Source organism: Beta vulgaris, chromosome 8, assembly GCF_026745355.1.
Source record: "Beta vulgaris subsp. vulgaris cultivar EL10 chromosome 8, EL10.2, whole genome shotgun sequence".
Taxonomy (NCBI): Eukaryota; Viridiplantae; Streptophyta; class Magnoliopsida; order Caryophyllales; family Amaranthaceae; genus Beta; species Beta vulgaris.
In genome coordinates, this window is record NC_079209.1 from 18,283,316 (window position 1) to 18,311,081 (window position 27,766).

The window sequence follows — 27,766 nt, forward strand, 5'->3', positions numbered from 1 at the left end:
AAAATTAGCATGATTACTATTATTATGACCAAGTTTAAGTTTATAATACTACTTATATCATATGATTCAAAAATAATAAAAACCAAAAACTAAAAAAATGGCAGTGATACCGAACGGGTCCTACTTTTTTAGCAAAACATCGAGGGTAATCAAATTGTTTGCATATAAGTGTTTTCCTATTTAAAAGGCTTCAAATTTACTCTTTTCGCCCCATAATATAGTGCTTGTTTCTTTTTTACACGATTTTCAAAATAAACATTTGACCGATGATACCTTCGATTTCTTATTAACAAAAAATATAAAAAGTTGAAGTTATTAAACTACACAATGAGGCGGTTCTAACAAGATCCACACAAATATGTTTATATATATGTATACAAATGATAATATTTGATTAAATATTTTAAAATTTAACCTTAAAAGAAAGAAACAAGCATTATATTATGAGACAGATGAAGTATTAAATAATATGGGGTTCACACTAATCTGAACTTGTTGTGCCCAGTAATCCGAAAGCAGATGTTAAGCTTTGTGCGAAATGATTAGAGCAAAACAAATTCTCTATAAAACGAAGCAAGAGAGAAAAAGTCAAACCTCTAGCATTTTTTTACTGTGTTCAAAGTCTTTTATTATTTTTTTATTCTTTAATATTATTTTTTTCTACGTAGACTTTTTCAAGTATATTCATCAAACACCCGGGTGTACTATGTGCATGGTACATCCAAGATTATTTTTTGTTCATTTATTTATTTGGAGCTCAACCTATTATGTGATTATGCTCATTTGTAGTTTGAAATGAGCAATGAGTAAAAAAATAACCTTGAGTGTACCATGCTCATGATATACACAGGTGTACGATAAAAATTTCCGACTTCTTCATTAAATTGCATATAATAAAAGTTTTATATATTAATTGCTCCTTGTGGCTTCTTCCCAAAGCAATCTCCTTTTGAAAATTGTCAACGACTTGGAGGAACCTAGATATTACATAAACCCCGAGCTTTTTTTAAGGAAAATTCTCATTGATAGCCATGTATTTTTAAAAATTCTCAATCTTAGCCATGAATTTTTTAAATTATCAAATATGACCCTAAACTATCACGTACGGTACAAATATAACATTATGAACGATTCTTCCGTTAACTTTCCGTTAGATAATGCCTTGATTTTTGTGTTTGAAAGTTTTGTCACTATTTGTGCCGGAAAATAAACACTGGATTAGGATTTTGGGATCATATTTACTTTGAGTGAACAATTATGAAGTCGTAATAAATAAGAACCAAAAAAAGCCTCGATTTGTGTATCTTGGCTTGCATGCCGAGAAAATCGCTCGAGTAAGGTTCGGGGGTTAGGCCCTATTCTTTAAGACTTGTTTTAACTGAATTATACTGAACTGAGCTGAACTAAAATGTAGTGTAAAACCGTATTACATAGAGCTGAACTGAATTGAATTGAACTGAGGTGAACAGAACGGAAAATAAGTGAAAATAAGTCCAAAAGAATATAATTGGTGCGAAAGTAAATACAATTGATACCAAAGCTCACTTGCACTAGGTACCAAAATAAGAGTTATTTTGATATTGGTATCAATTTAATTTACTGAAATTTGGTATAAGTTAGTACCAAAATTTAGCTTCTCTTTTTTGTCTTTTACATGGAATGTCAAGCATGCCCCTAACCTGTCACGATGAGACGCCTATCCAAACTTCTCTACTGTTGCTAGTCAAATATTTGGCTAAATTATGGAAATTGGCAAACATCCAAATGGTGGTAGAGTGAGGTGGCAGGTGGTGGTGCGGGTTTAGAGAAAAGAAAGAAAAGATTATAAATGTAATTTCAATTCTATTAGGGTGATTTTAAGTAATTTTGGAACGACGAATAAAGTTGAGCTAAATTGTCTTTCAATTTTAGTTTTAATTTATTATGAAACCCACTAGTCAGCTTATTCCTGTATTATGACCCAGTCCAATTGTTTTTATAGTTCTAAAGCAGCAGCCATAAGGAATAGTTGATACAACAATGACACACAATTCCAGTTGAATAATCATACTTTCTCCTTGAGAATCATGATTAGTTGTAGAAAAACTCAAAATTTCTGATCATAGCTTCCTCGGTCACAGTAATGGGGAACCCTTTTACTCTGTTGGTGTTTTTCTTGGGTTTTCTTCTGTCTTCAATACAGTCCAAGCTTGTTGAAAATGAAGGTACATAATTTTTTTCTCCATTTTATTTTGATTTCCCATTAATTTTTTATAGTGGGTTCATAATTGCTTAGTGTTTTGAGGATTTGACATTTGAGGAATAATTTGGTTCATATCATGCAAATTTGGTAGTTTTCTTTTTGCTTGAATCTCAATTCTCAAATCTTGTTGTGGTATGTCGGTGGCACACTGTTTTGTGCGTGATACATTTGGTGTACACAGATTAGTTGCATTTAAGGCAAATTTTTTTTATACAAATGGTAGGCTGAGGAGTGGGACGATGAAGGATAAGTGGGTAAACAAATGAGTTATAACTACTCCTTGTGTCGTGTAATGAGATTGAAGGAGTGATGCTAAGGATTGCCGATCCTCTTACTATTGAATTTTCATTGGTTAGAGTACATTAAAAGTTAAAACATTATTTTTATATCACTTGTCCCCTTATTTATTACATACATATTAATATTAATATTTTATACTAAGGTGTCTAAGAGAGTTGACAATCCGAAGGGTTGCTCAAATATTTTCCGTCGTGTATTATAGTGTTCGTTTCTCATATTTCATGAGAATTACAGAAAGTGAATTTTTTTAACATTTGTATTATTTAATGATGCACTTATATTGGAAATTAAAAGTCTATATAATCTATACAATTATATTAAAAGATGTGCAAAAGAAAGTCTAAGTGCCACGTGACACTCTCCTCAAATTTCTAATGCAGATGCCATGTGACTTTTGAAATGGAAAGTAAGAGCTTAACCATTAATACACTATAATTTTATTGTTTAATGTTTCAAATAAAATATGATAAAGTCTTGTAATAATCATATATAGTTAACTAAAAAGACTTAACAAGTATATACTCCCTCCATTTTTTTTATTGCTACATTGTTGTATGCAAAACAATTTATGCAATATCACTTTTAAGCTTTTTGGAGTATACTTTTTGATCCATTTAATGTAAAATAATGAAAAAAACCGGAGGGAGTACATCTTTAACACTCTTATTACGTTACTTACAAGAGAATTTTGATGTCATATTCTCTTACCACAATTCCTTTTAAGGTATTGTTTTCAAACTCAAAGCTTTCAATTTTTTTTACTTATCACGTCGTGACGTGTATTTTTCAATTTCTTAATGGACAAAAAATACGAAAAGTAGCAAAATATATTATGAAATAAAAAATAATAACATATTTGTTTATACTTTATTGTAACTGACCCGAGGCATCGCTCGTGAAAAAAACTAGTTTTAATGAAAATAAGTTCTATAGCTAAAAATAACAAAAACTACCTTGAAACCAACAACCAACATTAAATGTTTACTAAACATAGAGAGGAACAAAAGTTTGCATTTATTTCTAATAACCAATAGAATTACAATCTTCAGATTTATTGGGTTCCAACCTAAACAGTCAAAGTAGAAATATTTATAAAACAAAATCAATTTTTTGGGATACTCAGAATGGATCCAAGCACTATATTGTGGGATGGGAGTAGTATTTTACGTCGTGCGACGCATGAAAGGTTAGTTGTGTAACTTAGATATGGTGTGCAAATGTGTATGGATTGAGGTATCTTGCATATCGTTGATGCTATGACTAGCGAAAAATTAGTAATGATCACTCAATTGATAAAGTTGTGAACTGGAAGGAGAACTTCTCGAAAGTGCCTTGAGATCATGCAGAGGTTTCACAAAGTTTTCCCGTTTCAATGTGTGGGCTAGCAATCAAACATTGGATTCTTAGTCATAAGATTAAAAAAACCGGTTTCTAAATGCTTCGCTTAATATAGTAACTGTTGTTTTTAGGATTAAGCGACCAATATGACACTAACCATAGCTTGGGTGATGGAGCCGCACCAACTAGAGTGGGTATAAAGGGAAACATAAACTATCTTAGTGTTGGTGGCTTGGTGCACCCAATGACTTTATTATAAGTTTTGTCATTTCTTCACTAGTTCAGCCACTTTCAGAACCCTCCCATCTACTTTCTACTCTTCATCTGTGGCTAATCATTTGCCTAACATTAGAAAAGTTCACCAGAACTTGTAAGAATTTTATTCATGTCATTGGGTGCACCTCCCTATACACTCACTTTTGTTGGTGTTGCTCCCTGCACAAATCCATAGTTGTTCTATCGGCTAATTTTTCCTTATCATGTAGATGCTTCAATTCAATTCATATCGTGACTGAAGATGCATCTTCATCACCACCAAGGGGTGAGGGATACAATTGATAATGAGAATCATTGGCCAAACACATAAATTTGTTAGTGAAGATGCATGACTGAGGAACTTCACATGGACCATTTCATGTAATATTACAAACTTATTGTCGTCCCTTGATTTTTAATCTAGTGCCAAGAAAGCATTAGGCATTGTATGAACCTTTGATCTTGCACTTGTTATTACAATCTGGAACAGCCAGACAACAGATCTAGGACCTTTTTGAGCTTTTTTACCAACTCCTGATGGAAGTTAACACTTGCCCACTGATGGCACTTATGTAAGCAAAGAGCAGGGTATTTTTGGATTTCTGTAGCAGTAAAGCTGCTTTTTCTTATATGATTTTTTACGAATACATGTTGATATACTTACCTCCAAGCGGGCAAGCACCATGTTGGTGTAATTTAAGGAGATGCAAAGCCTGCAAGCTATGAGAGTTTTCAAAATCTATAGATGTCGATTTCCCATGAACGACAGAACAGATAACTCCTCTTTTGATGTAGCGCATACCTTGATATTACTCTGATTTTGCTTGATGTCTATTTGGATGTTTAAAACAAACACTGCTACTGTGAAATTAGGATCCAATTGAATCAGTAATTTCTGTCTGTTATGCAGAGGTTGCTCTCCGCGAAATTATTCAAACAATGGGTGCCACACAGTGGAAGTTTGATGACGTTTCCTGTCAAGTTGAAATGGTTGGGGTAACACCACATTTAGCATTCAATTCTGAGAGCGACATTACATGTGATTGTCAGCATGAGAACAATACTTGCCATGTTGTAAAAATGTATTGTTACTTTATCCCATTTTAAAGACTTGTTTCATTCATCTTTTAGTTACAATATACATTTTGAAGAACCAGCTGAGGCTTTTCTATACTGAGAACTGTTTAACTTGTCATAAAGTTAGTAAACAGATCTGTATGCATTGCAGAGTGCTCAAGGGTTTAAGTCTTCCTGGCGTGCTTCCACGTGAACTAGTGAAGCTTCCTTATCTCCGTGAAATGTAAGAACTAGACTTCTGTTTTTTCCTCTGAATTCTAGTATAAATCTTTCGTTCCAATGCTTGCAGTGATTTTGCCTATAACTATCTATCTGGCGGAATACCTGTGGAGTGGACTTCGATGCACTTAAACTCTATGTAAGAATGTAAATATCTCTGGCATTTTAAGTATCTTGGAAGTCCGAATTTCACGAAGTCATGCAGGTGAAACTCATGCAGCTCTCTACTTGTGAATCGGTTGTCTGGAGAAATCCCAAAGGAGCTGGGGAATATCTCCAATCTCACTGCCCTGTATGTCTCAATTCTTCTTTCATCTACAACCTTGTCAGCTATATAGGGAGAAGCCTTCGTCAAAACTCCTATCAGTTTTCGACACAGCTGAAAACTCCACCATTTATGTCTTTAGCAGTTGTTTTGCCTGGCTGACACAGGTCTATGTGTTTCTAGGAATAATCTGCTTGAAACTACCTTTTATGACGCCAGTTTGCACAAAGCTTTCCCGTATATTCATATTTATTCAAGTTCCAACATGTGAATTCTCTTAATAATCTACCATCCATGTTTACAATTCTGTAATAATACTCTGAATGAGTTGAAACTGTCCTTAAATAAACATGATTGGTGGGTTTTTTTGACTTAAGTAAAGAGCATTTTCTGTCATTAAAAGTTTTGGTGGGTTTTTTTTGAAAAAATTTATATATGATTGGCTAAATGAAATTTCAAAAACGAGCACTGCTGTTGTGCATACTGATGTCAATATGGGCAGTTTTTGGCAAAAACTCAATATCAAATTTTATGGCTTACTGGTTTCTCCATGAATCTTCTATTGTAGAACAATCAACTGATCAAGGAGTCATTGTGTTCTTATCTGAGTAAATTGCTTCTTGGATTTCTTATCGTGCTGTTTATTGTTTTCATTCAAGGAATCTCGGGGACAATCAATTTACTGGCAAAGTTCCTGATGAGCTTGGGAACTTAATGAACTTGAAGATGTTGTAAGTACATCATTTCTATAGCAGAGATATTTTTTTATTTTTTTTTTCGCGGACTTTCTATTTTTAACCAATAAATATTCTTGATACATCTGTTTAGAATTTAGATCATATACTTTCTCTCTTCTGGTTTGCATTTTAGAGTGCTGTCCTCAAACCATTTAAGTGGAACACTGCCTCAAACACTTGCGCGCCTGAAGAATTTGACGGATTTGTAAGTTTGCAACAATTGTAAACCATCTCCTAAGTACAACATTTTCTGCCTCATTTAGATGTCCCATTTGCTTCTAATGCAGTCGGATTAATGATAATAACTTCGATGGAGTTATACCAGATTATATAAAAGATTGGGAGCATCTTAACAGATTGTAAGATTCTCGCTCATTGACCAAAAGCAGCTGCTTTGTGGTGTTCTACTTGGGTGCTAATGTGCTCACCCTGCATCTTTGCAGGGAAATGCATGCAAGTGGGCTTCAGGGGCCTATTCCATCAGCAATATCCTCTTTGAATGGACTAACTGAATTGTGAGTATATGGTATAAACTATGGCATCTTAAAACTGTTTTTCAGTTATGTAATACCTTTAAGGATTTCTTAATTCACAGGAGAATAAGTGACATCTATGGATCCACACAGGAATTTCCAGATCTGCGCAATATGCCTGGCCTAGTACGACTGTATGTTAACCCCTTGTACTATAAAACCAAATGTCTTTATCAATATTTTTCTCATTATATTGCTCATTTTTGGATTGCTAGTGTGCTGAGGAATTGTAACATTGCTGGAGAGTTTCCTCCGTACTTATGGAAAATGAAGTATATAAAAATGCTGTAAGTTATTGCTGGTAAAAATTGGAACTTATACTATGAACTCAGTACACTTACATGTGCGGCAAGTCTGCTAGTCTTTGTGGCAAATACAGGTAAAATTTTATAGCAGAGGAATATGGTTATGGCATGCTTTTGACATATGACTGACCCCAGATGCTGACTGATTGTAGTCGGAGATTTTTCAGGGCCAGTCACATTAGACTGTCTCTGTCTTTGTCAATGTGATGTGCTGTGGGTTTTTAGCTCTACTATGCTCATCTCAAAGTAATTGGCCTCATCTGGCATTAGTAGTCAAAACTTACCCATTGATTCGTCACAACATTCTATGAGTTACAAGGTTGAAACAGTGATAACGTATTTTTGAAATTACTTTGCAAGATTAAGATAATTTAGTAGTATTATTCGATAAAATAATCCGGTAAAAGAGGAGGGAGGCCTGTTTTGTATATATATTATCCCAAAGAAAAATACAAACCATAAAATCTTGTTTGCTAGTTAGCTTAGGTAGTCAGTGGTCTCCCTTGTACTCGGAAACATTTGCTTTCTGAACATTAGGTGACTGACTCCTGTTTCTTGATATTAGCCTACTGTTATCGACTTTACTTTTTTTTTGATTCCTCTCCTCTTCTCCGCCCTCCCTCCTTGTTTCAAAGCTTTCAGCCACTTCATTTCATTATTATAGTTCTCCCTTATTGCTTTCCTGCAAAGATGCAATAACTACGTGTGTTTTTTTTTTTTTTTGGGGGGGGGGGGGGGGGAATAACTATGTGTTTGTTGTAGTTTCATTTGTTAACTACGAAGGATTTTCCTTAAGTGTTTATTTGGAAATTATGATTGTATGAGAATGAATAACTTACTACTTCCATTTCGCTATAATTCTAACATTTGGAGTTGCACAAAAACAAAAAAAAAGTGAGAGAGAGTGAAATAGAAAAAAAAGCACGTGGTAATAGAGAGAAAGAGAGAAAACATTCCCCAAATAAGTTATATTTGCAAATGTTAAGTTTATTGTGAACCGTCCATTTTTAGCGAGTGCTAAGCTTATTGCAAAACAGAGGGAGTACTTTATCTTGAGAGGTTACTTCTTTCTTTGTTTCCCTTTGTGTATTTCCTTTCCTGATTGGCTAATGCATCATCTATGATCTATCTTATATTTCCATTAGCTATATGTATATATTCCAAGATATCTTCATCCTTTGTATTGGAACGGAGATTAAGAACTACAATAAAGTACAATAGGAAAGGGAAGTGGATACGGAGAGGTATTTAAGTTAGAGAATGAGTTGAGATGAAGAGAGAAGAGTAATGTATATCTTATTTTGGGACACCTCAAACAGTATAGTCTAAGAATTGTTTGTGGAGAGAGGGAGCAGGAGTACATTATGAGAATATTTCATATATACTTTAGTGGGTGGAACTTTACAAGCCATAAGTGAGCCAATTATTCTTCGATCCTATACCTATTCAACTTAATCAAGTCGATGAAAGTATTGGGGTACGGATTAACAAATAAGGATCTAGCTCCTCTTCCTGATTTATTGGAGCAAAGTGTTCTTCTGATCAATGCTATTAGCCTTTGTTAACTTAGTCTATCTATGGTAATATTTTGTTAGGCATTCAAGTGTATGACATAAGTGGAAGGCGTTGTTGTCTTTTTTACCCTCAAAGGTCTGTTTTGTTAGTACTATATAATTTATGCCTAGTCTCCTATTCTTCTTTAAAATCCTCTTTCTTTTTCTTATGCTGCTCTTTTTCATGGGAGCTCAAGGAAACCAACTCAATAAATTCCCAAAGTTCCTTCCATCAATGCAATTTGTATTACCAGCTGGTCCATAACATGTACAGTGGAAAGCTTATATATGAAAGTGTTTTTTTTCAGTTCTATCCATGACAAAACTGCAGACAGTAGTTGCAAGTAAACTCATCTGAATGCTGCACAACACTAATTTCCACTTATTTTATCTGCATAATAATGGACAAGTGAACCCAATTATCTAAAATCCATCTTTAGTTTCTCAAACTTCAGCATCTTGTATAAAATAGTGTTATTGCATTGGGAGCTATCTGACTCAAGGAAAGATGGCATTCATAGTGGTCAACATATTTTTTCAATATATAATTTGCTGTGACCAATTACTGCTTTGTGTTCTTGTATTTCGTGTTAGAGAACTTCTGCTCCTCCATGCTTCCTAAAATTTGAGTGCCTCCTGAATAATGTCTTAATAACTGCAGAGATGTTAGCTTCAACAACTTAGTGGGAGAAATTCCAGATGACGGGAGTTCCAATGACTTGAAGTTTATGTGAGTGACTCTTTGATATCAGAATTCATAGTCCCAAACTTTTTTGCAACTTTAGTCTTTCATTGTATTTAATTGTGTAATTGTAAATCAATGGAGAAGCTGTTGTTCTTTTGTCTTTATCTTTCAACAAGTATCTACTTTAATTAATGTAAGGGAGTGTCAATGTGCCATATGTCAAGAAAATAAGAGCAAGTGTAGGAGATATGTGAAACTACAGTTTGAACTTTCTGTGCCAGTGCGTCTATGTGTTTTCACTTTTCATTATTAAAAGTGGAAAACTGTTAGAAGTTTCTTCCTTTCCCTTCTTTAGAAGAAAACATAGCTTTTTGAGATGAAAAAGACATGATCAAGAATATGATTGGCCACCTTGCCACGTGAGCTGAGCTTTGCCATGTAAGACTAAAACGTAATACGTAAATGTCATGTTGGACACATTCAGCAATCAGCATGGTCGGCTTCATTATTGTTCAGATTTCAGCTTCCACTACATCTATCATCATTGGCCATGTTGTAGCACAGAGATCTACTCAACAGCACGCTCGTTGGGTCCGTGAGCAAGGTCTCCATGGTAGATATCAAGCCTTTTTACTGAGAGATGAGAGGAGCATTATAGGGAAAGCAAATGCTGATATGTGAGGAAAGTGCAAGAAAGAACTGCGAAGGAGAGTGGAACACGGAACAAAATAAGGAGAAGCAACTGCGATGTTTCAAAGAAGAATCAGAATTGTTAATGAATGCTCCTTGTTCAGCTGATCAGCCATAACCGAGAGGAAGAGAAGCTAGGATTGCTGCCATAGTCAAGGAGACGAGATCTTTCCATTAGTTCTTGAACAAACTATCTCCCCCAAGATTGAGATACATTTATTTTTCTAGGAGGTTAGAAGAGTATACTAGCGTAGCTCGAGTGAAGAAGGTTGTGATCTCCAGAAACACTCCCCTTTTGTCGCTGAATCTTAGAAGTACTTTTACTGAGATGAAGTTGTCGAGGCGTATCAAGTATTATGACGCTCCCTCCCCATGATTTTAGCTAGGTTCTTTACTTGCCAGCTGTCTTTCTGTGGCCATTTCCGCATATGTGGTAGTTAATCACAGTAATGATGTCCGATGCATGTTCATGCTGTTCTATTATGAGTCTGACAAGCCTATTTGTCTTTTTGTGGACAGATTCTTGACAGGCAACATGCTTAGTGGAAGCATACCTTCTTCTTTGTTGCAAGATGGAAGGCACATGTAAGCTTTTTTTTTTTAATTTTTTTTTATATTAGTATTGCTGAACGTCACCTCTTTAAGTATAGTTCCATTTACTTCTTTTTTTCTCTAGTCTTCTAAGTTTATGCTATAGTTAACATGCTATTTTCTTATGTTAGTTTACATTCATTTATGCAAGTTGAAAACTGTGATTTAGTTGTTCTGGCAGAAAGTATGAGCCAAATCACATTTTGACACTTTTATCTTTTTACTTTTGTGGTTCTCGAGGCTGCTTTATCTTGCTGGACATGGACTTAAAATGACTAGTATGGCAGCGAAGCCAGTTTCTCGATGAGATTTTGATAATGCTTACTATTTATTATTATATTTTGGAGCAAGATGAGATTATATCTCATTTCTTAATTGATGAGAAACTATACGCTGCCATGAAGTTCTCATGTTAGTAGCATAACAGAAAGCTCTTGTTCAACATTCGAAGAGAAAGTAGTAAATTTGGTTAATGCAAATAAGATATGTAATTTACATCTCGAAGCTCTTGGCCCATAGAAATGATTAAGTCGTATTGTTTTTAATTATGGAAAAGTTGTCAAGAATAAGACAACATTTGGCCCGTCTGCTCGAAATAAGTCGGACTTTTGATTAACTTAGGATAATCAAGCTTGTGGGGTTTTTCGCTTTTAATGGGTTCAACAGGTAAACATGTTATTGTAGGTAACCCGCCAATGTGTTTTTTTTCACTGGTTTAAAACTTCAAAATTTAATTTTATTTTAATTCTAGAAATTTAAACCCCCAAACTCCCTTCCCCATTCCCTGCTACCACCCCCTCCCCACCCCTTATGACCGACCACCTCCTCGTCCACCCCCTGCGAACATCCCCAACCCGGAAACCACCTCTCTTTACCCCCTTCGAACACCCCCACCTCCGAAACCACCTCTCCTCACCCCCTTTGTGTCCTTTGTTCCTGTCTCTTGCTGGTTTTTCTTTCTCTTTCCTTGGCTCTCTCTCCTCCTCCCCTCTCTCTCTAGACTCTACACACATTATTATTCTAATACTACTACTTTGCTATTTACCACACATACATTTATCAGTTGTTGATTTTCTGACTTCGATTTTTGCTCTACAAGTGTATTATTGTGGATTTCACTCAACAACAACATATGGGCAATTGTCCAACGCCTAATCTGTTTTCAATTTGGATATAATTGTTGTTGTGCCCCAATACAATTAATTCCTTGTGTTGTGGAGCTAATGTAGAAGGTATGCTCAGCACCAAAAAATTACACAAGGTATACCATTGCACATATTCTCATTAATTTTGTACCCTGGTGGATCATGGCCAATTGTTACCTCTACATTTTCGTGATGGTACCATTCAGACTTGCTACCTGCAGCTGCACGTTTTGTGCTAGTAGTAATGGAAGGGGGGGGGGGGGGAGGGGGTTTCCGGTGGGTTTTAGTGGGTGGTGGTGGGGCTAGAGTGGGGTATTAGGTTTTTGCCGTGAAAAAGGGAGTATGAGGGGCTAGAGGAGGTGGTTTGGTGGTGGTGGAGTGAGAGAAGGGTGGAGGAGGTGGTCTAGTGGTGGTGGAGTGATAGTGGGGTGGAGGAGGGAGAAAAAGGGTTTTTAGGAAATAGATTAGTCAAAAAAAAAAAAAAAAAATTACCCATTAGTCATTGGTCACCTGGACCTATCAAAAGCGAGGAGCCCCCATGAACTTGATTATTCTGAGTGAACAAAAAAACCTGACTTATTTTCAAAGGTTGGCTTATTCTGGAGAATTGTTCCTTTAATTATTTATGGCATCAATAAGATAAATTCGGCATTAATTAACTAATTTCATGCAAAATTACCGGATAATATTAGGCTATTAATATTGGTGGTGAAATAAATATAAAAGAATTTATTTAACTTCATGTCTTAAGACTATAAAGAAAATTGACCCTTTTTTAATCAAATCAAATTAATGTTCTTATTTTTCCTTTCAACAAATAATCACAATAAGAAAAAAAATATATAGTTCTTCTGGAGTGGAGCTTGGTTATTTATTGACTTAGGGCCTGTTCTCTTCAACATAAAACAACTAAACTGAATTGAACTAAACTGAACTGATTATAACTGAAAAGAACTGAAATGGACTTATTGCAACTAAACTGAATTGAAATGAATTAAATTATAACTAATAGAAATGATAGTTGGAGTTGAACTGAACTGAATTGAACCGAACTGATTGCAACAGAACCGAACTGAACATAATTCAACTGATTGCAACTGAACTGAACTGATTGTAGCTAAACTGTACTGAAAATAAGTTGTGGAGAACAGGCCTTAAAGTATTCTATATCCCTGTGAGTGAGTAACCAAAAGACCGGACAGCAAGCGTTGATGGTAAGAACAAAGGACCAATGATACCTACAATGAGTATCATGTCTAACAAAGACAACTTTTATAGAGAGTAGAATAATGAAGCAATGAACACACCAGCAATGCATTTAGCTCAAGGAGAAAAAGCATCAAACTTTAAAAATAATACATTTATAGAAATCAGGCAAGAAAGGTGGATACATTTGCAGAGGAAGATACCTCCACTACAAAGGCTGTTCTTGAAGATGAACTCCAAAATGCCATGCTATGCTAAACTACATTAAGCTATTGATACATGTATACTCTAAGCTAAGTTCTACCCTTGGGACTAAGGACTAATATCATGAACACATAGAAGCAGTTATCCTGTGGTGTTGTTGATATTGGTTGTGATTCGATTTTTATAGGGGCTTCATGGCAGTTTACTGAGTCCTTCAACTGCTCTTTCCTGTATTGACATTCTTTTCTAATTGCTTTTCAGCGACAAGTTTGAGGAAGTTCTAATAGTTCATGTTGAGCATTATTAAGTTGGGTGTCCCTGTCTCAATGTATAGATTGGGTCATGGGACATGGGCTTATGATTCTCCCTTTAGAGTCGTTTTAAATTTTATGTAATGATCATGAAAGACTTTACGCCTAAAACCATCCCTGTGATGCGTGAAGCATGTCACAGATCCAGTTTCGATCCATTCCTACCATGTGCTGCTAACAGAGAAATCATAAATTTGCCTTATTCTATCTGAGTAAATTTAAGGGAAACATCAAATCCTACGATACACTCTGAGGAAACTGGTAACAAAAAGGAGTCATGAGCCTGCTGAATATCATCCTTGAAGGCATTTCTGGGAGTTGCATTCTTGTATTAGCAGAGCTATAATCATTAATTTCTCCAATAAGACATAGATATACCGCTGAATTCATGCAAGAATTCAACAGAAAGGAGCACAAGATTTACGTGAAAACCTCGCAACCAGGTGAAAATCCACCACAATGCACGAGGATTGTTAAATCATGTAGGTGATGTCAACACAAGGCACTCTGATCTTCATTGATCTCACAGGAGTGAGATCTTGGCCTCTCCATGCTTACTCTAAAATACTCCATCTTTTTTCCTCTTAATACAATAAGATACAACCCTAAATGACCTAAATGGCTACCCACATAAAAGGAAAGTACCTCTGACGAAGGAAGCAAATAAAGTTGCAAATACATGCACTTTTCTGCAAATTGACTGACAAGGTTGCGCCATTACAACATGGCCATATCGAACAGAAACTCCTCAAACCCAACATCATCAGGTCCACTGTTCCAGAATCTACCTAAAATCTTGCCAAGACCAATACGGTTGTGCTCCATCCTTCAATTCAGTTGTGCTGCACATAAGATTTCTTGTTGTTAGAAGTTTTGGACTTTAGTTTAATAATTGTACAGGTACAACATGACTAACATTATTTAGACCCAGAGCCCAGAGGATCTTTAAGGCTCCTTAAAGACTCAAATCGACAGCGACTTCTTTAAAGTTTACACCTGAGATGGTGTAGCTCTCTCCCAATCCTTAGTCAGTCTGAAAGACGCTTGACTAGTTCAATTTGTTTTGATTCTCCAAATACTTAGGAACTTCTGTTGCTATGGGTTTCTCCACATTGTACTTCAGAAGTTCAGCTTTAACTGTAGGTGGTGTGCTTTGTGTTTCTGTAGCCTGTAATGATACTGGAAATTAGCTAGTTTTGACTGTAAGTCTGTAACTAAGGTATACTTTTTCGTCACTTAAATTTTATGAGAGAAAGGTGACTGCATTTTGATGATTGCTTGCAGTGATCTGTCCTACAATAACTTCACATGGCAAGATCCTGAGCAGCCCACATGTAGACAAAACACGTGAGTCTATGACCTCTCATGAATTAGTTTGTTTATGCTATGTGCTACCTGTTTGGTTGTTTTCTGACATTCTTGGTTCTGCCTGTTACTCGAAATAGGAACTTTAATATAAACTTATACCGGAGCTCTTCTACTGGTGTCAGCTTGTAAGTTACTCTTATTGTTATTACCTTTAATTAGGGTTACTGATTCATGGACTTTGTATATTGTGAGCATTCTTAAGGTTTCTGACGTATGCATCCAAAGGCTAATGTATTGGGTATTGACTTCCTTGTTTTTCTCTGTAGAAAAGGACTGCTCCCTTGTTCAGATAGTTTTGACTGCCCTCGATGTAAGTATCTTTCCGAGAAGATGCATGAGGATATTTTAAGAGTTTGGTCTTTGTTTTTCGAATTTCGATTTCTATTTATGAACGAGCAATATGGTTCTCATTTATGTTACATGGACACAAGCTCAAATGTGGCGTCTTTCCTTAATTGCATTAGTGATTGGTTATACATGACTTTATCAAGCCAATTCAATATCCACTTCAACCTTTTTGGAAGATATGAGATCAATAATGAGGCTAACATAGACTTGGTTTGAAGAACACACCATGTCGCCGTCAAAAAAGCCTCTGATATAAGGTTGCAGAATTTTTTGTAAAAGCAAAATTGCGGCATGATAATGAGGACTAAGTTTTTGGAAACAATTAAAGAAAGTGATCAACTATTTTTGTATCGAAGATGACAACCTTAAATTAATTGTCTTGATGTTTTACTTTATAATTCTGTTGGCAGATGGTTGCTCTTTACATATTAATTGCGGTGGAGATGATCTTGTAGCAGAGGATGAAAACAGAAAGTATGTCTATGAAGGAGATGGAGCTGTTGGAGGTGGTATCGCCACATATTTCAGGAACAATAGAAACAATTGGGGATTTAGTGCTACCGGTGACTTCATGGATGATGATGATTCGCAAAGTATACGTCATGTGAAAAATTTGCCTGGAAGCAATTTATTTAATTTATATGCTACAGCACGAATCTCTCCTATTACACTTACTTATTTCGCTTACTGCCTGGAGAACGGAAATTATACTGTAAAATTGCACTTTGCTGAGATTCAGTTCACGAATGACAAAACATATAAAAGTCTGGGAAACCGTGTTTTTGACATTTACATCCAGGTAATTCGCTGTCTCAGCAGCATATGTAAATCTAGCCACAGATTGTCCTGATGGTGTGTTTGTCTACAGGACATATTAGTGCAGAAGGATTTTAACATTGAAGGTAAGGCTCGCGGTGCCGAGAAGCCAGTAGTCATAGTGTTTAAATCAACTGTGACCAACAACTCTTTGGAGATCCGATTTAACTGGGCTGGGAGGGGGACAACAAGGATTCCTACCAGAGGAGTTTACGGGCCTCTAATTTCAGCTATTTCTGTCAATCCTGGTGAGGGACTTATCGTTCGGGTTAAATTTAAATTGCTTCTTCCTACTCACAGCCGTGTATACTCCTCTAACACACACATGTATATATACTCCTCTAATGTTTCTTAATTCAAGAAATTGCGTTAGGTACATTGTCACTAGCAAATGTACTAAAATTTAAGGAATTTCGTTTACTCACGACTTGGACCTCTATTGTGCTTTATTATAGATAACTGCATTCAGCTTTAGAATTCTGGGACAGGAAAATGAAATTGTGTTTGGTACATGGGAGCTAGAAATTGCAATTTATCAATATAATGTACCCCCTAATTTAAGAATCTGGGCTTTAATAAATCACAGCTAGGAGCAACTCTAAAGACCTTAGAAGTGACTAAAATATTGCATTTCTCCTGCATAGTATGAAACATGAACTTAAAGATCCTGAAGCACCCTAAATCTGTGCAAAATTTATCTTCATCTTGTAATCGGTTCTCCTCCTCAAAACTTACCTCACAATCATGTCGTTGATGCATAAGTTTTTACTTGTGTTGCATGATATATTGCTTATCTCAAACTACTGTACAATGTAAATATTTCTTGAATGTCATAGATTTGTCTTATGAGATCACTTTTATTTTGTTTTGCTTAGTAGATAGGCAACCTCAAAAAACAGATAGTGAGATATGCTTTATTTGGCACAGCATGAAATATTTGATGTGCAACTGTAAACTGGCTGGGGTATGATGCATATGTATTGATCTAATACTGCCTGCACCTCTCAATGAAATTCATTTCGGGTCTGTCTATTAATTCTATACCCTGAACTTATCCCTTGGTTCCACCATATAAGAAATTTTTTCAAGTTTTATGGTCAACAAAGTGCAAAATTTTATTGATTAGCACCAGTGCTATATCTTTATTTGCAGGCAACATTCTCTGCGTAAAAAAAATTGCCTGTTCGGTTTCTTCTAATACTGGTGTCTCTTTTACAGTTTTCAGACGCTGCTCCAGGGTTAGGAACAAAAGAATTGTTTATATCTCTGTAGGAATCATCTCCTTTTTGTTTCTGGTCTTTGGTTTGCTTATTATTGTCTGGTGGAAAGGATGCTACAGAGTCAGGACAACAAGAGATGGTATGGAATTTTAGTTTTGTTGCAGTAAGTTGTAATGATTGCAGCATTCATATCATTTATAACCTGATATTTCAAATAACTGATGAGAAAGTGCTGGTTTTCACAACCACCGTGGTAGTTTCAGCTCAGTGTTATAGTACGTCCTCCGTTTCTTTATACTTGCAAAATATTCCCTTTTTGGGATGTTTCACATTACTTGGAACATTTCGCTTTTGTGTAATACTTACACAAAGAAAAGGTTACTTTATAAATCATATGGGCCATGTTTCACTCTCTCCTTTTCCTTGGTTGTTGTGCCATCTTCATATGTTGCAACTTGCAAGTATTAAGAAATGGAGAAAGTATTTCTTTATTGAACTGGCCCCCATTTGGTCGTTGCAAGGTTGGAGGCTGTTCACATTATTCCAGTTCACTGATAACTAAAAATGATCAAGTAGATACTGGACTGTGTGACAAATTCTGCAGTTCTGTCCTGCAAAAGTAAGGATTCTGGACTTCCATATCTGCAATTACCATGAAATATTCAAGGCATGTAATTATACCATTCCTAGCAAACTTCATGCCAGACTTTTCATCTCGGGATCGAACATCAAAGAGGCTTCTTTACAATATTTAAATGCTTTAGCAAGGAATTATGGACTGCATGGAACTTGTAATTTTTCAAAGCTGAAAGTTAAAAATTATTTTTGGACGCTGAAAAGTGTAACCCTTCTCATGGACAGATCTTGGAGGACTGCAAATACAAGCTGGTGGGTATACATTAAACCAAATCAAAAGCGCCACAAATAACTTCAATCCCTCGAACAAAATAGGTGAAGGTGGTTTTGGACCTGTTTACAAGGTATTTTGGTTTGTGATGACCTATTTCTTAATATTTTTTTGAAGTTCAACAAAACCTGATGATGGATTGACTGGCAGGGATTGTTGCCAGATGGTACTCTTATAGCTGTGAAGCAGCTTTCATCTAAATCAAAGCAGGGAAATCATGAATTTCTCAATGAGATTGGCATGATTTCTTGTCTGCAGCACAAAAATCTTGTGAAGCTGCATGGATTTTGTGTCGAAGGGGATCAACTGTTGTTAGTATATGAATACATGGAAAACAATAGTCTTGCTGGTGCTTTGTTAGGTAGGTGAACTAAATTGTGCTCAAGATAAAACAGCATTCCTTATTTTTGATTACTGGTTGATTTTAGGTTATTTGCATATGATTGTAGGTCGTGGACAAAGTCAGATTTTCCTGGACTGGCAAACAAGAGTTAAAATATGTCTAGGAATTGCTAGAGGTTTGGCTTTTCTCCATGAGGACTCAAGACTCAGGATTGTTCACAGGGATATTAAAGCTACAAATGTACTGCTTGACCAAGAGCTGAATCCCAAAATTTCTGATTTTGGATTGGCTAGGCTTGGTGAGGATGACAATTCCCATGTCAGCACCCGAGTAGCAGGAACAATGTAAGTTGTTTTCTATTAAAAAATATCACCACACCCCCCTCTCCCTCTGCCTTGGCGGTGTATTTCATATCTTATTACAAACATATGCACAGTACCTTTGCGACCCCTGGGGTAGATTGTTGTAAATGGTGGTAATGATAATAATTTAATGTGTAGTTTTTTGCGTAAAAAGTATCCCGTCAACATCCATGATGATGGTTGTCCACCCCCGAAATTGTGATTTTCTTCACAAAATCCCATTATTATTCAGGATGCATTCTTTTCACCCCTAATGAATAAGTTCCAGATTTAATCAGCTTAGATGAATTCAGATAAGTTTTAGTACCTTATAAGATGAACGTCAATAAGTTGATAACTTCAGGAGAATTCAGGTGAAAAGAACACACCCGCATTACCACTTCTAAGAGGTAGTATTGAGTGGAATGAAATTCTGTGAAGAAAGCATGGTAATTTGAAAGGGATAAACCTTGCAAATCACATATAATTCCATTATTATTACCGCTATTAGTATCTCTATCAAACGGGTTGTGATGTAAGCAATTAAATACTTCAAAGTAGTCATACGATATGCATGCCTTGATGCATATTAGACTTGATTTGAGCAAATAACTTCATGGAATGACTTGTGTTCCTTTGTTGTGTCTATATAGTGGATATATGGCTCCAGAATATGCAATATGGGGTCACCTAAGCTATAAGGTTGATGTCTATAGTTTTGGAATAGTGACGCTGGAAATTATCAGCGGAAGAAGCAATAGCTGTTATGTGCCAACTGATGACTTCTTTTGTCTTTTAGATTGGGTATGGAGTTCTTTTTTTTTTCAGATTGTCCTAGTTCATTTCCTTTAACCTAGTTGCTTTCTGGCATTAACTTCTACTTCCGTTGCAGGCATGTCATTTACAGCAGAGTGGTAATTACTTGGAACTTGTTGATCAAAGGTTGGGGTGTAACTATAACATAGAAGAAGCCGAGAAAATAGTAAATGTGGCTCTCATATGCACTAATGCTGCCGCTTCTGAAAGACCTACTATGTCTGAGGTGGTGAACATGCTTGAAGGCAAAATGGCAATACCAGATGAAGTTCCAGATTTCCGAGCTTACACTAATGACCTGAGATTTAGAAGCATAAAAGGTATCTATCAGCACAGAGAAACACTGAGTGAATCTGAGACTTAGCAATGATGCATTCAGATACTGCTGCATCTGGTACATATTAGTGTTAGTTGCTCCAACCTTTTTCAGAGTGCGCCCTGCACATTGTTATCGGGTACTGAGGCCCTAGCAAAGTCCTTGAAGGCATTGGTACCCCCTTCTTAGTTATATCTCCAGATTTCTAAGCACTTAGCCACGCAGTATCTTGTTTGATTATGGAGCAGAGGTGTTTTGAACTAATATTAGTTAGAAGCATGGAACAAACTGGTTGATTTGTGATTAATTATGATTCTTCTACTGTGTAAAGGGAGCCACTAGGTAGTGATGTAGATAATACCTTATCATAGATCATAAGTACCAACCCGCATTATATTACTAATCAAAATAAATGTATTATGGTTTCGTTGTATGTAAAAGTATTCGCTAGTTGAATAGGTTGAGAATTTACTCCTTACTCCATATCGAGTGCAAATAGGGAAACATTTTATTGATAGAGATCATTTATGTCAATCTGCGTTTCATTTCAAGTTGTGCATTGGCCAATCAAGTCAACATGACTTTAGAAGAAAGGATTCCTTTTTTTCTCTAAAAAGAATAAAAAAGAAGAAAGAGTTTTTTAATTCATAATTGAAATCGCTAACCTAAAGAATAGGTACTTGTTCAGGCAAATTCAATGTCGCACATGTTTAAATTTATTTCATTACTCTTGGTACTTGTGCAAAGTTGAGTTCTAAACTTTTTATGCTCTTTCAGCTGATTTGCCTAATTGCTCATATCTATTTCAAATATAGGATATTAAATTGTATTTAATTCGATGAGTGATAAGGTTCTTAATGTGTTGCTAAGATACCAAAACCGCTTTTGAAACTAAATTTCTAACTCCTAAACAAGCAATTGATAGGAATTAGTAAAAGGCAAGCAAAGGGTTGATCCACAGTGGAATAGAGATTAATTAAAGTCTAATAAGTTCAAATTGCTTAATTGAAAGATATTTGAGATTTTTGAAATAGGTTTTGTAAACTATGAGCTAACTAAGATTAAATAAAACTTGCGAATAAAACATGAGTATGAAAATCAATAAGGAAACACTAGGGTCAAGACTGCTCGCACGCATCAAACCGGAAGAATGAGTAATGCAATTGCAGATTCAAAAGCAATAAATATGCAAGGTTTAGTTTTTCTCTAAAATCAACTCCTATTTCGAATGATAGTTAAGATTAATCGTTTAATCAATCAAATAAATCCTCTCTTTAATAGTATTTAATTAATTGAATAATAAATCAAATAAGTATGGTAAACCCCTAGTAACAGGATCTCCTTAATTTCTACCCAATACATTGGCCTAGAAATTAAGTTGATTCATGAGATGGGAAAAGGGTTCAAAATTTGATTAAGAATGCTTGTGACCAATCTACCAAAGCATAAATGTGATCAATATCTATATATCCTATGACCTTAAAACACCAAGATCAATGCATAATCATCATTAATCACCAAAATTACATTAACAATCAAAGAAAAACCTTAATTTATACTTTCACACAAACCTTATATAAGGGAGTACTGACTTATAATATAATCTAGGCATAAAAAACTAGAATTATAGACTAATCTGAGGTTAAACATGATTAAAGGGTGATTAATAGAGCAACAATAAGTAGAATGAATAAAAACTGGAAATTTATAAATTAAGTTAATCAAAGTACATTGGAGATGTAAAATCAACAACCTTTGATCAAGAAATCCAAAATCTAATAAGACAAAGCAACGTGTTTATATCTCTAATATAGAAACCTAAATAACTCTCTAATAATCTATAATAAAGCATAAACAGAAAATAATTCTCATAAAGGATTTAATTGGCACGAGTTGGCCTTACAAAACTATCCGAAATAAGAGAGGTGCGGGTGCACCGCACAAACATGTGTAGGCGCACCAACTCTTCTGACTTCAATAAGCAGCAACTCGCTACATGGTTCGGCTGCACCTCAGTAACTGGTGCTGGCACGCCTCTATAAATGGTGCGAGTTGTAGACACAAAATTGTCTCCCATTCATTACCCAATGATGAAATATACCGTCGTACTAATTGATCCGGTCCAAAAGAAGAGAAATCTGCAAAATTGACCCCAAAAACAGTATAATAAACTAAAGTATATATATTTATTTAAAACAATTCGAATCCATTTTTAATTAAAATGCAATACTTTTTTCTCACAAACTGGGTGGCATTCTGTTTCGCTTCTCCTACACATTTTTCCCCAGTGACCTTCATGATTGTTAATTGTATTTTCAAGCCCACTTTCATAAAGCCAAATTAATTATTACTGATAGTTAATTGTTCTTTCAATAAATATTAATTACTCTTGATAATTAATATATATTTTCCCATAGTTCAAAGATATGTCAAAAATCGTATTTTTATTCCCAAAGATAGTTGATTTTGAATTTCAAAGGATAAACTTTTATCAAAGATAAAAAGAATATAATCTTAAAAACGAAAGAAAATTTCATAGATATGCGTAGCATCAAGCACACTAAGGCGCGTTCACGCAACATAGAGGCAATTTCAAAAAAGAGGAAACGCACAGAAGCCTGCGTTGACACAAGTATGTTAAGCCAAGAGCACAACTCATCCTCCTTGCGCCTAGCGCAAGCCCTAGTCTGCTTCTTATCTCCACTTTGTTCTCGACTTTCTTTCTCCTACAAATATCTTTGCTTCAACGAACGTTTTTCACACACTTCAACATATGAACTACAAACATGACTTCACATACTTCATATACTTACATACTCTTTCATACATACTTAGATACAATAAACCACATTCGATTTCTCATTCAAACTACTTAGATTTACATTCAAACTCCATTAAAGTTTCAAGATTGCTCCTCCTGTGGATCATTGCATAAGACCCAGATGACAAACGTATAAATCCTAATGGTCAATTTCAATTTATTATTATTGTACTAACAATCTATTTGTCACAATGAAGATGTAATACTCCGTATTTTTCAGAGTCAGTTTTGTAAATAAAAAAATATGAATAATAAAGTTGAAAGTATTTTAAATACGGTTTTTTCACCAAATACCCCTGACAAATTAACAAATTCACAATATACCCTCAATGTTCAAGAAATGCACCATATACTCCTGACTTTACAAAACTGTGCACCAGATGTCCTTTTTTAACTGCTGTTAAGTCACCGTTAGTTTTATTTACGATTTTGCCATTATTAACCCTAAACCTTAATTTTAATCTAACCCTAACACTAAACTAACCTTTACTTACCCTAACCCTGATATCAAAACATATACCCTTACCCCAAACCCTAACCCTAACCCATCCCAACACCACTCCACCCCAGGCCCAACCCCCACCCCCAGCCCCACCCCATCCCCCTCTACTGCCGCATCCCCCTCCTTTCCACCGCCAGCCTCCCCCCTCCCTGGCAGCATCCCTCCCTCTCCCCCTCCCCCTCCCCTCCCACTCCCCTCCCCCTCCCCCTCCCCTCCCCCTCTTCGTTCACCATCGCATCAACTGCTCGTGCAGGTGGTCGGATTTTTGCGCAGGGCGGGGGATTTTCGCGGGGGTGGGTTAGATTTTCGCGCAGGGTGGTCGAATTTTCGCGCAGGGGGCGGGGGAGTCGGCGGAGAACGAAGAGGGGGTGGGGGATTCCGGCAGAGAACGAAGAGGGGGTGGGGGAGGCCGGTGGTGAACGAAGAGAGGGTGGGGGCGGTGGACGAACTGGCGGTGGGGGAGGGGGAGGGATAGGGGCTGGGGTGGGGTGGAGGGGTGGTGGGCTGGGTGGGTTAGGATTTAGGGTTAAGGTAAGGGTAAGGTTTAAGATTAGGTTAAGGGGAAGGGTTAGATTAGGGTTAGAATTAAGGATTAGGAGTTAATGATGGCAATATTGTAAATAACATTAACGACAACCTAATAGAAGTTAGAAAAAGGGTATTTGATGAACGTTTTCAAAAACTCAAAGGTATATGGTGCATTTTTGAAACATTTAGGGTATTTGGTGAATTTTTCAATTTGTCAGGGGTATTTGGTGAAAAAACCCTTTGAATTATTTACAGAAAAAAATATAGTTTGGGTAAGTCTACAGTTATAATTTAACTATACAACCTACCTTTTCTACCTAGCTATGCTATAATTCGGTTTTGTTTTGTTTTCCAAATAAATAAAATAAGAAATAGGAATTTGATTTGGAAAACAAATCCTAATAAACATAATTCTTATAAGGAAAAACAAACCCTATCCAATACTATCCCAAAAGAATTTTCTCTCTCTTTCTCTTTTCTTCTCCTGTCTTTCTTTTTCTTTTCTCCTCTTCTCTCTCCTGCACTACTCTCCTTTCCTCTTCACACCTGCCGGAGTTTGTCGGCCGGAGTTCGTCTAACAGAGGTCGTGAGCGAGGTTCGAGGGTCCGCGGGTTCGAAGGTGCTGTGTTGGGTTGCGGTTTGAGTCGTGCAAGTCAGCCGCCATTCTCTCGCAGCAGGTCGCCATCCAGGCGTGTTCGAGGTTCGCCGGTGACGTGTGATGGTCGGCGTATCGTGGTTATCCCCCTCTTTTCTTCTTTACATTAATTTATATAATCTGATTTTTTTTATTGTTATGTACTACCTCCGTTTCCTAGAGATATTCCTTGTAGACCTGGCAATCGGACCAATCAGATCGGATTCGGACCGGAACAATTCAGATCGGATCGTTTTCGGATCAAGTTATATTCGGACCTGGTTCGGACCGGATCATTTCGGATCGGGCCAAAATTCGGATTATGTTTCGGATCATCATCGGATTGGGATGCTTTTCGGATTGGATGGTTGTGGATCAAATGGTGGATTGTCTCACCTTTATTATGTATAGAGTTGTTACTCCTTTGGTCTCATGATTTCTTTGACAATGAGCTTTTGTTATGTATATATGGAACTGTCACTCTTTGTGCTTTCTAAAGGTATACATAACTAATTTGCATAGTCAGAACTTGTGCTAAAGAGTACTTGTGATAATCATTTTTTTGAAACGGGTCAATTTTGGGTACTTCGAATCAAAGCCTAATGGAAGCCAATAATTTCTTATTGCTTTGAGATCGAGTTACCATTGAATCGGATTGATTTCGGATCAAGCAAGATCATATCGGATCATTTCGGATTTTGGATGATCGAGTTTCGGATCAAGATTATTTCGGACCGGACCATTTCGGACTCGGACCAAGGTTCGGACCGTCTGGTTCGGACCTAGATCGGACCACAGATCGGATTTTCGGATCAGGATCAACTTTGCCAGGTCTAATTCCTTTTTACTGTTCCTACAGATACCAAGGAGGATCCATTTGTGTGGTGCATGGGGTGGGTAAAGTAGGAGAGAGAAAGGGGTTAAGATAACTAAACAAATAAAAAGGGGTTGAAGTAGGAGAAAGAAAGGGAGTAAAATTGAATTAATAATGTAATGGTGGACCATATGATAGGGACATAAGAGGGTAAAAAGGGAAAAAATTCCAAATAAGGAATAAAGTAATAGAGGGAAGATCTTTTGGAAACGCAATAAAACGGAAAGAGGGAAGATCTTTAGGAAACGGAGGGAGTATATTGAATTAAGTTTTGTAATTATAAGTAAAGTATAGAATTAGTAAAAGAAATTAGATTCATAATTATGTTGTAGTTCTTATGATAAGTGTATTTCTCAAATCTGAATTTTATAATACTTGTCTATATAATGGTTTAAGTTGGTTTCATAAACATTGTATAGTGAAAATTAAAGGAAATCAAATTCTTAATTATACTATTAGTTCTTAGAATGATTTAATTCTCAATTCTGATTTTATTACATTCATGTATTGTAACACCTCAATAAGTCTCTCTTTTTCAAAAATATTTTTCAAATATAAAACATAGAGAATCATTAATGCATTATTGTCCGTATGATAACGTATTGGCTTATTCAATTCTGCAGCGGAAAACATGTAACTAAACTTTAGAATTGAAATTTGGTAAATAACCAAGTTAATTTTAAACCAATCAACAACTTTAATGTTAACTTCAAACCAAACTAAGTATAAAATGTATCAACTTAAGTACGATAATAAATCAACAAGCTACACAAGCTCTCAATTTCCGAATCCCCATGATGCATCATCTTCACACTTGTAAATGATAATGCACTAGAGAATCTTCTCCCCAAGAATGGATCATTACAGGATCAATAAGGAAAAGCCATGATCAAAACACACAAACAAAGCACGTAATCAACAGAGCTGAGTACTACATAATAAATAAATAAACATTTCTAACATGATACTAATACATAGTAAGTAGGCATAAATAATAATATAATAACTTGCAGATAAGTTTTACTGAACTAAACTTTAACAATATTCTCATTACTTTAAATGGAATAGTCAGTAGACCGAGTTGTCTAACTAAAACCAACCTTCCCTTTGGAAGACGAAATATGGGAGCGACTCTGTATTCTCATGACCTACGATATCGAAGAACCTTTTAAAAAAAATATGAACAGTGATCAATCTGAACCCATAAAAAGCCATAGCACGCTCACCATGTACCCCACCTCCTGATTGTCCAACTTCAGACGTGCACCAGTATAAAGCTTATTACTATCCAAGTTTCACTTTACATGATTTACAATTTATTACTTGTGCCACACAAGCAACACATAAAATACACAATCAAACATTCACAACTTTAATTTTTATCTTAGGATTAAATAAGTGATCACACAACTTACGACCCAAGATTAATTCATTCTTTAATCCAATCTTTCTTATTTGTTGAACCTAGCCAACAACCAACTTACCTTTCAAAGTTATAAAATATCAACTTACCTGTATGATATACGTTAAAGAGAAACGATAATGAATGCAAAACAATAAAAATCAGATAGCAGATTTACATGGTTCATCAATTTGGCTGCGTCCACGAGCAGAGAGAGAATATTTTATTATGTGAGGAATAACAGATTACAGAGAGAATTAAGTCTAATTCATCGTATAAAAATAATTAGGTTAATGACCTATTTATACCCCCGCGTCATAAACACGTTTTTTGGACAAAACGCCAAACCGCCTGACCTGCCCGGGAGAAATACGCCTGACCGAGCGGGATTTCGCTTTTCCAAAATAGCTTGCGCGCCCGACTGAAAGTGTCCGGGCAAGATCAGCCCGACCTACCCGGGCGAGACGCCTGACGAAACATTTTCGTCAATTCTTCGTAAAACAGTCATAATTTTCTTGTTTCTCAGCGGAATTGGGCATATGACCTATCGTTGGAAAGCTCTTGGAACAAGCTATAACCTCCAATTCGAATTACATTAAAACCATTTATATATTGAGAGATATGTGCATTCAGAGTCAGCCTTATGTCATCCCTTAGCCTTTTCACACATTCTACCAAACACCTTCAAGGCACCATTCAAGACACTATTCTTACAAATCTCCACCTTTAAATTATTTAAGCTCTAACATGTTTTAACTATTAATTCTAAACTAGTTTAAAACTTATAGTCACTTATAATTTTAATAAGTAACTCATTTATATGAATGCAACTATTAAATTATGAGCTTACAATATAATAATATGACTAAAGGGT

At 35.9% G+C, this 27,766-nt stretch overlaps 1 protein-coding gene across 7 annotated transcripts; it reads left to right on the forward strand.

Annotated features, from left to right (window-relative positions):
- Positions 1-1,955: 1,955 nt before the first annotated feature.
- LOC104882939 (probable LRR receptor-like serine/threonine-protein kinase RFK1) lies at positions 1,956-20,682 on the forward strand. 7 transcript variants are annotated; one of them, XM_048634565.2, is made up of 25 exons: positions 1,961-2,204; positions 4,366-4,516; positions 5,046-5,217; positions 5,364-5,435; positions 5,502-5,570; positions 5,652-5,723; positions 6,356-6,427; positions 6,567-6,638; positions 6,721-6,792; positions 6,877-6,948; positions 7,029-7,100; positions 7,182-7,253; positions 9,486-9,554; positions 10,719-10,784; positions 14,941-15,003; positions 15,102-15,149; positions 15,291-15,334; positions 15,783-16,171; positions 16,241-16,436; positions 17,407-17,547; positions 18,270-18,388; positions 18,466-18,676; positions 18,765-19,002; positions 19,653-19,803; positions 19,892-20,682. In XM_048634565.2, the coding sequence occupies exons 3-25, from the start codon at positions 5,075-5,077 to the stop codon at positions 20,177-20,179; spliced, it is 2,811 nt and encodes a 936-aa protein (XP_048490522.1). In that variant the 5' UTR covers positions 1,961-2,204; positions 4,366-4,516; positions 5,046-5,074; the 3' UTR covers positions 20,180-20,682. The 7 variants fall into 7 exon arrangements, with proteins under 7 accessions (XP_048490523.1, XP_048490521.1, XP_010665671.1 ...); XM_010667368.4 differs by lacking the exon at positions 4,366-4,516; XM_048634566.2 differs by lacking the exons at positions 4,366-4,516; positions 19,653-19,803 and having other exon boundaries at positions 1,956-2,204; positions 19,892-20,104.
- Positions 20,683-27,766: the final 7,084 nt, after the last annotated feature.

Coding starts and splice junctions, on each gene's coding strand:
- LOC104882939 (XM_010667368.4), top strand. CDS start 2,123: ATGGGGAACCCTTTTACTCTGTTGGTGTTTTTCTTGGGTTTTCTTCTG. Junction 5,571..5,651: donor TCGATGCACTTAAACTCTAT/GTAAGAATGTAA, acceptor AAACTCATGCAG/CTCTCTACTTGTGAATCGGT. Junction 6,428..6,566: donor TTAATGAACTTGAAGATGTT/GTAAGTACATCA, acceptor TTTGCATTTTAG/AGTGCTGTCCTCAAACCATT.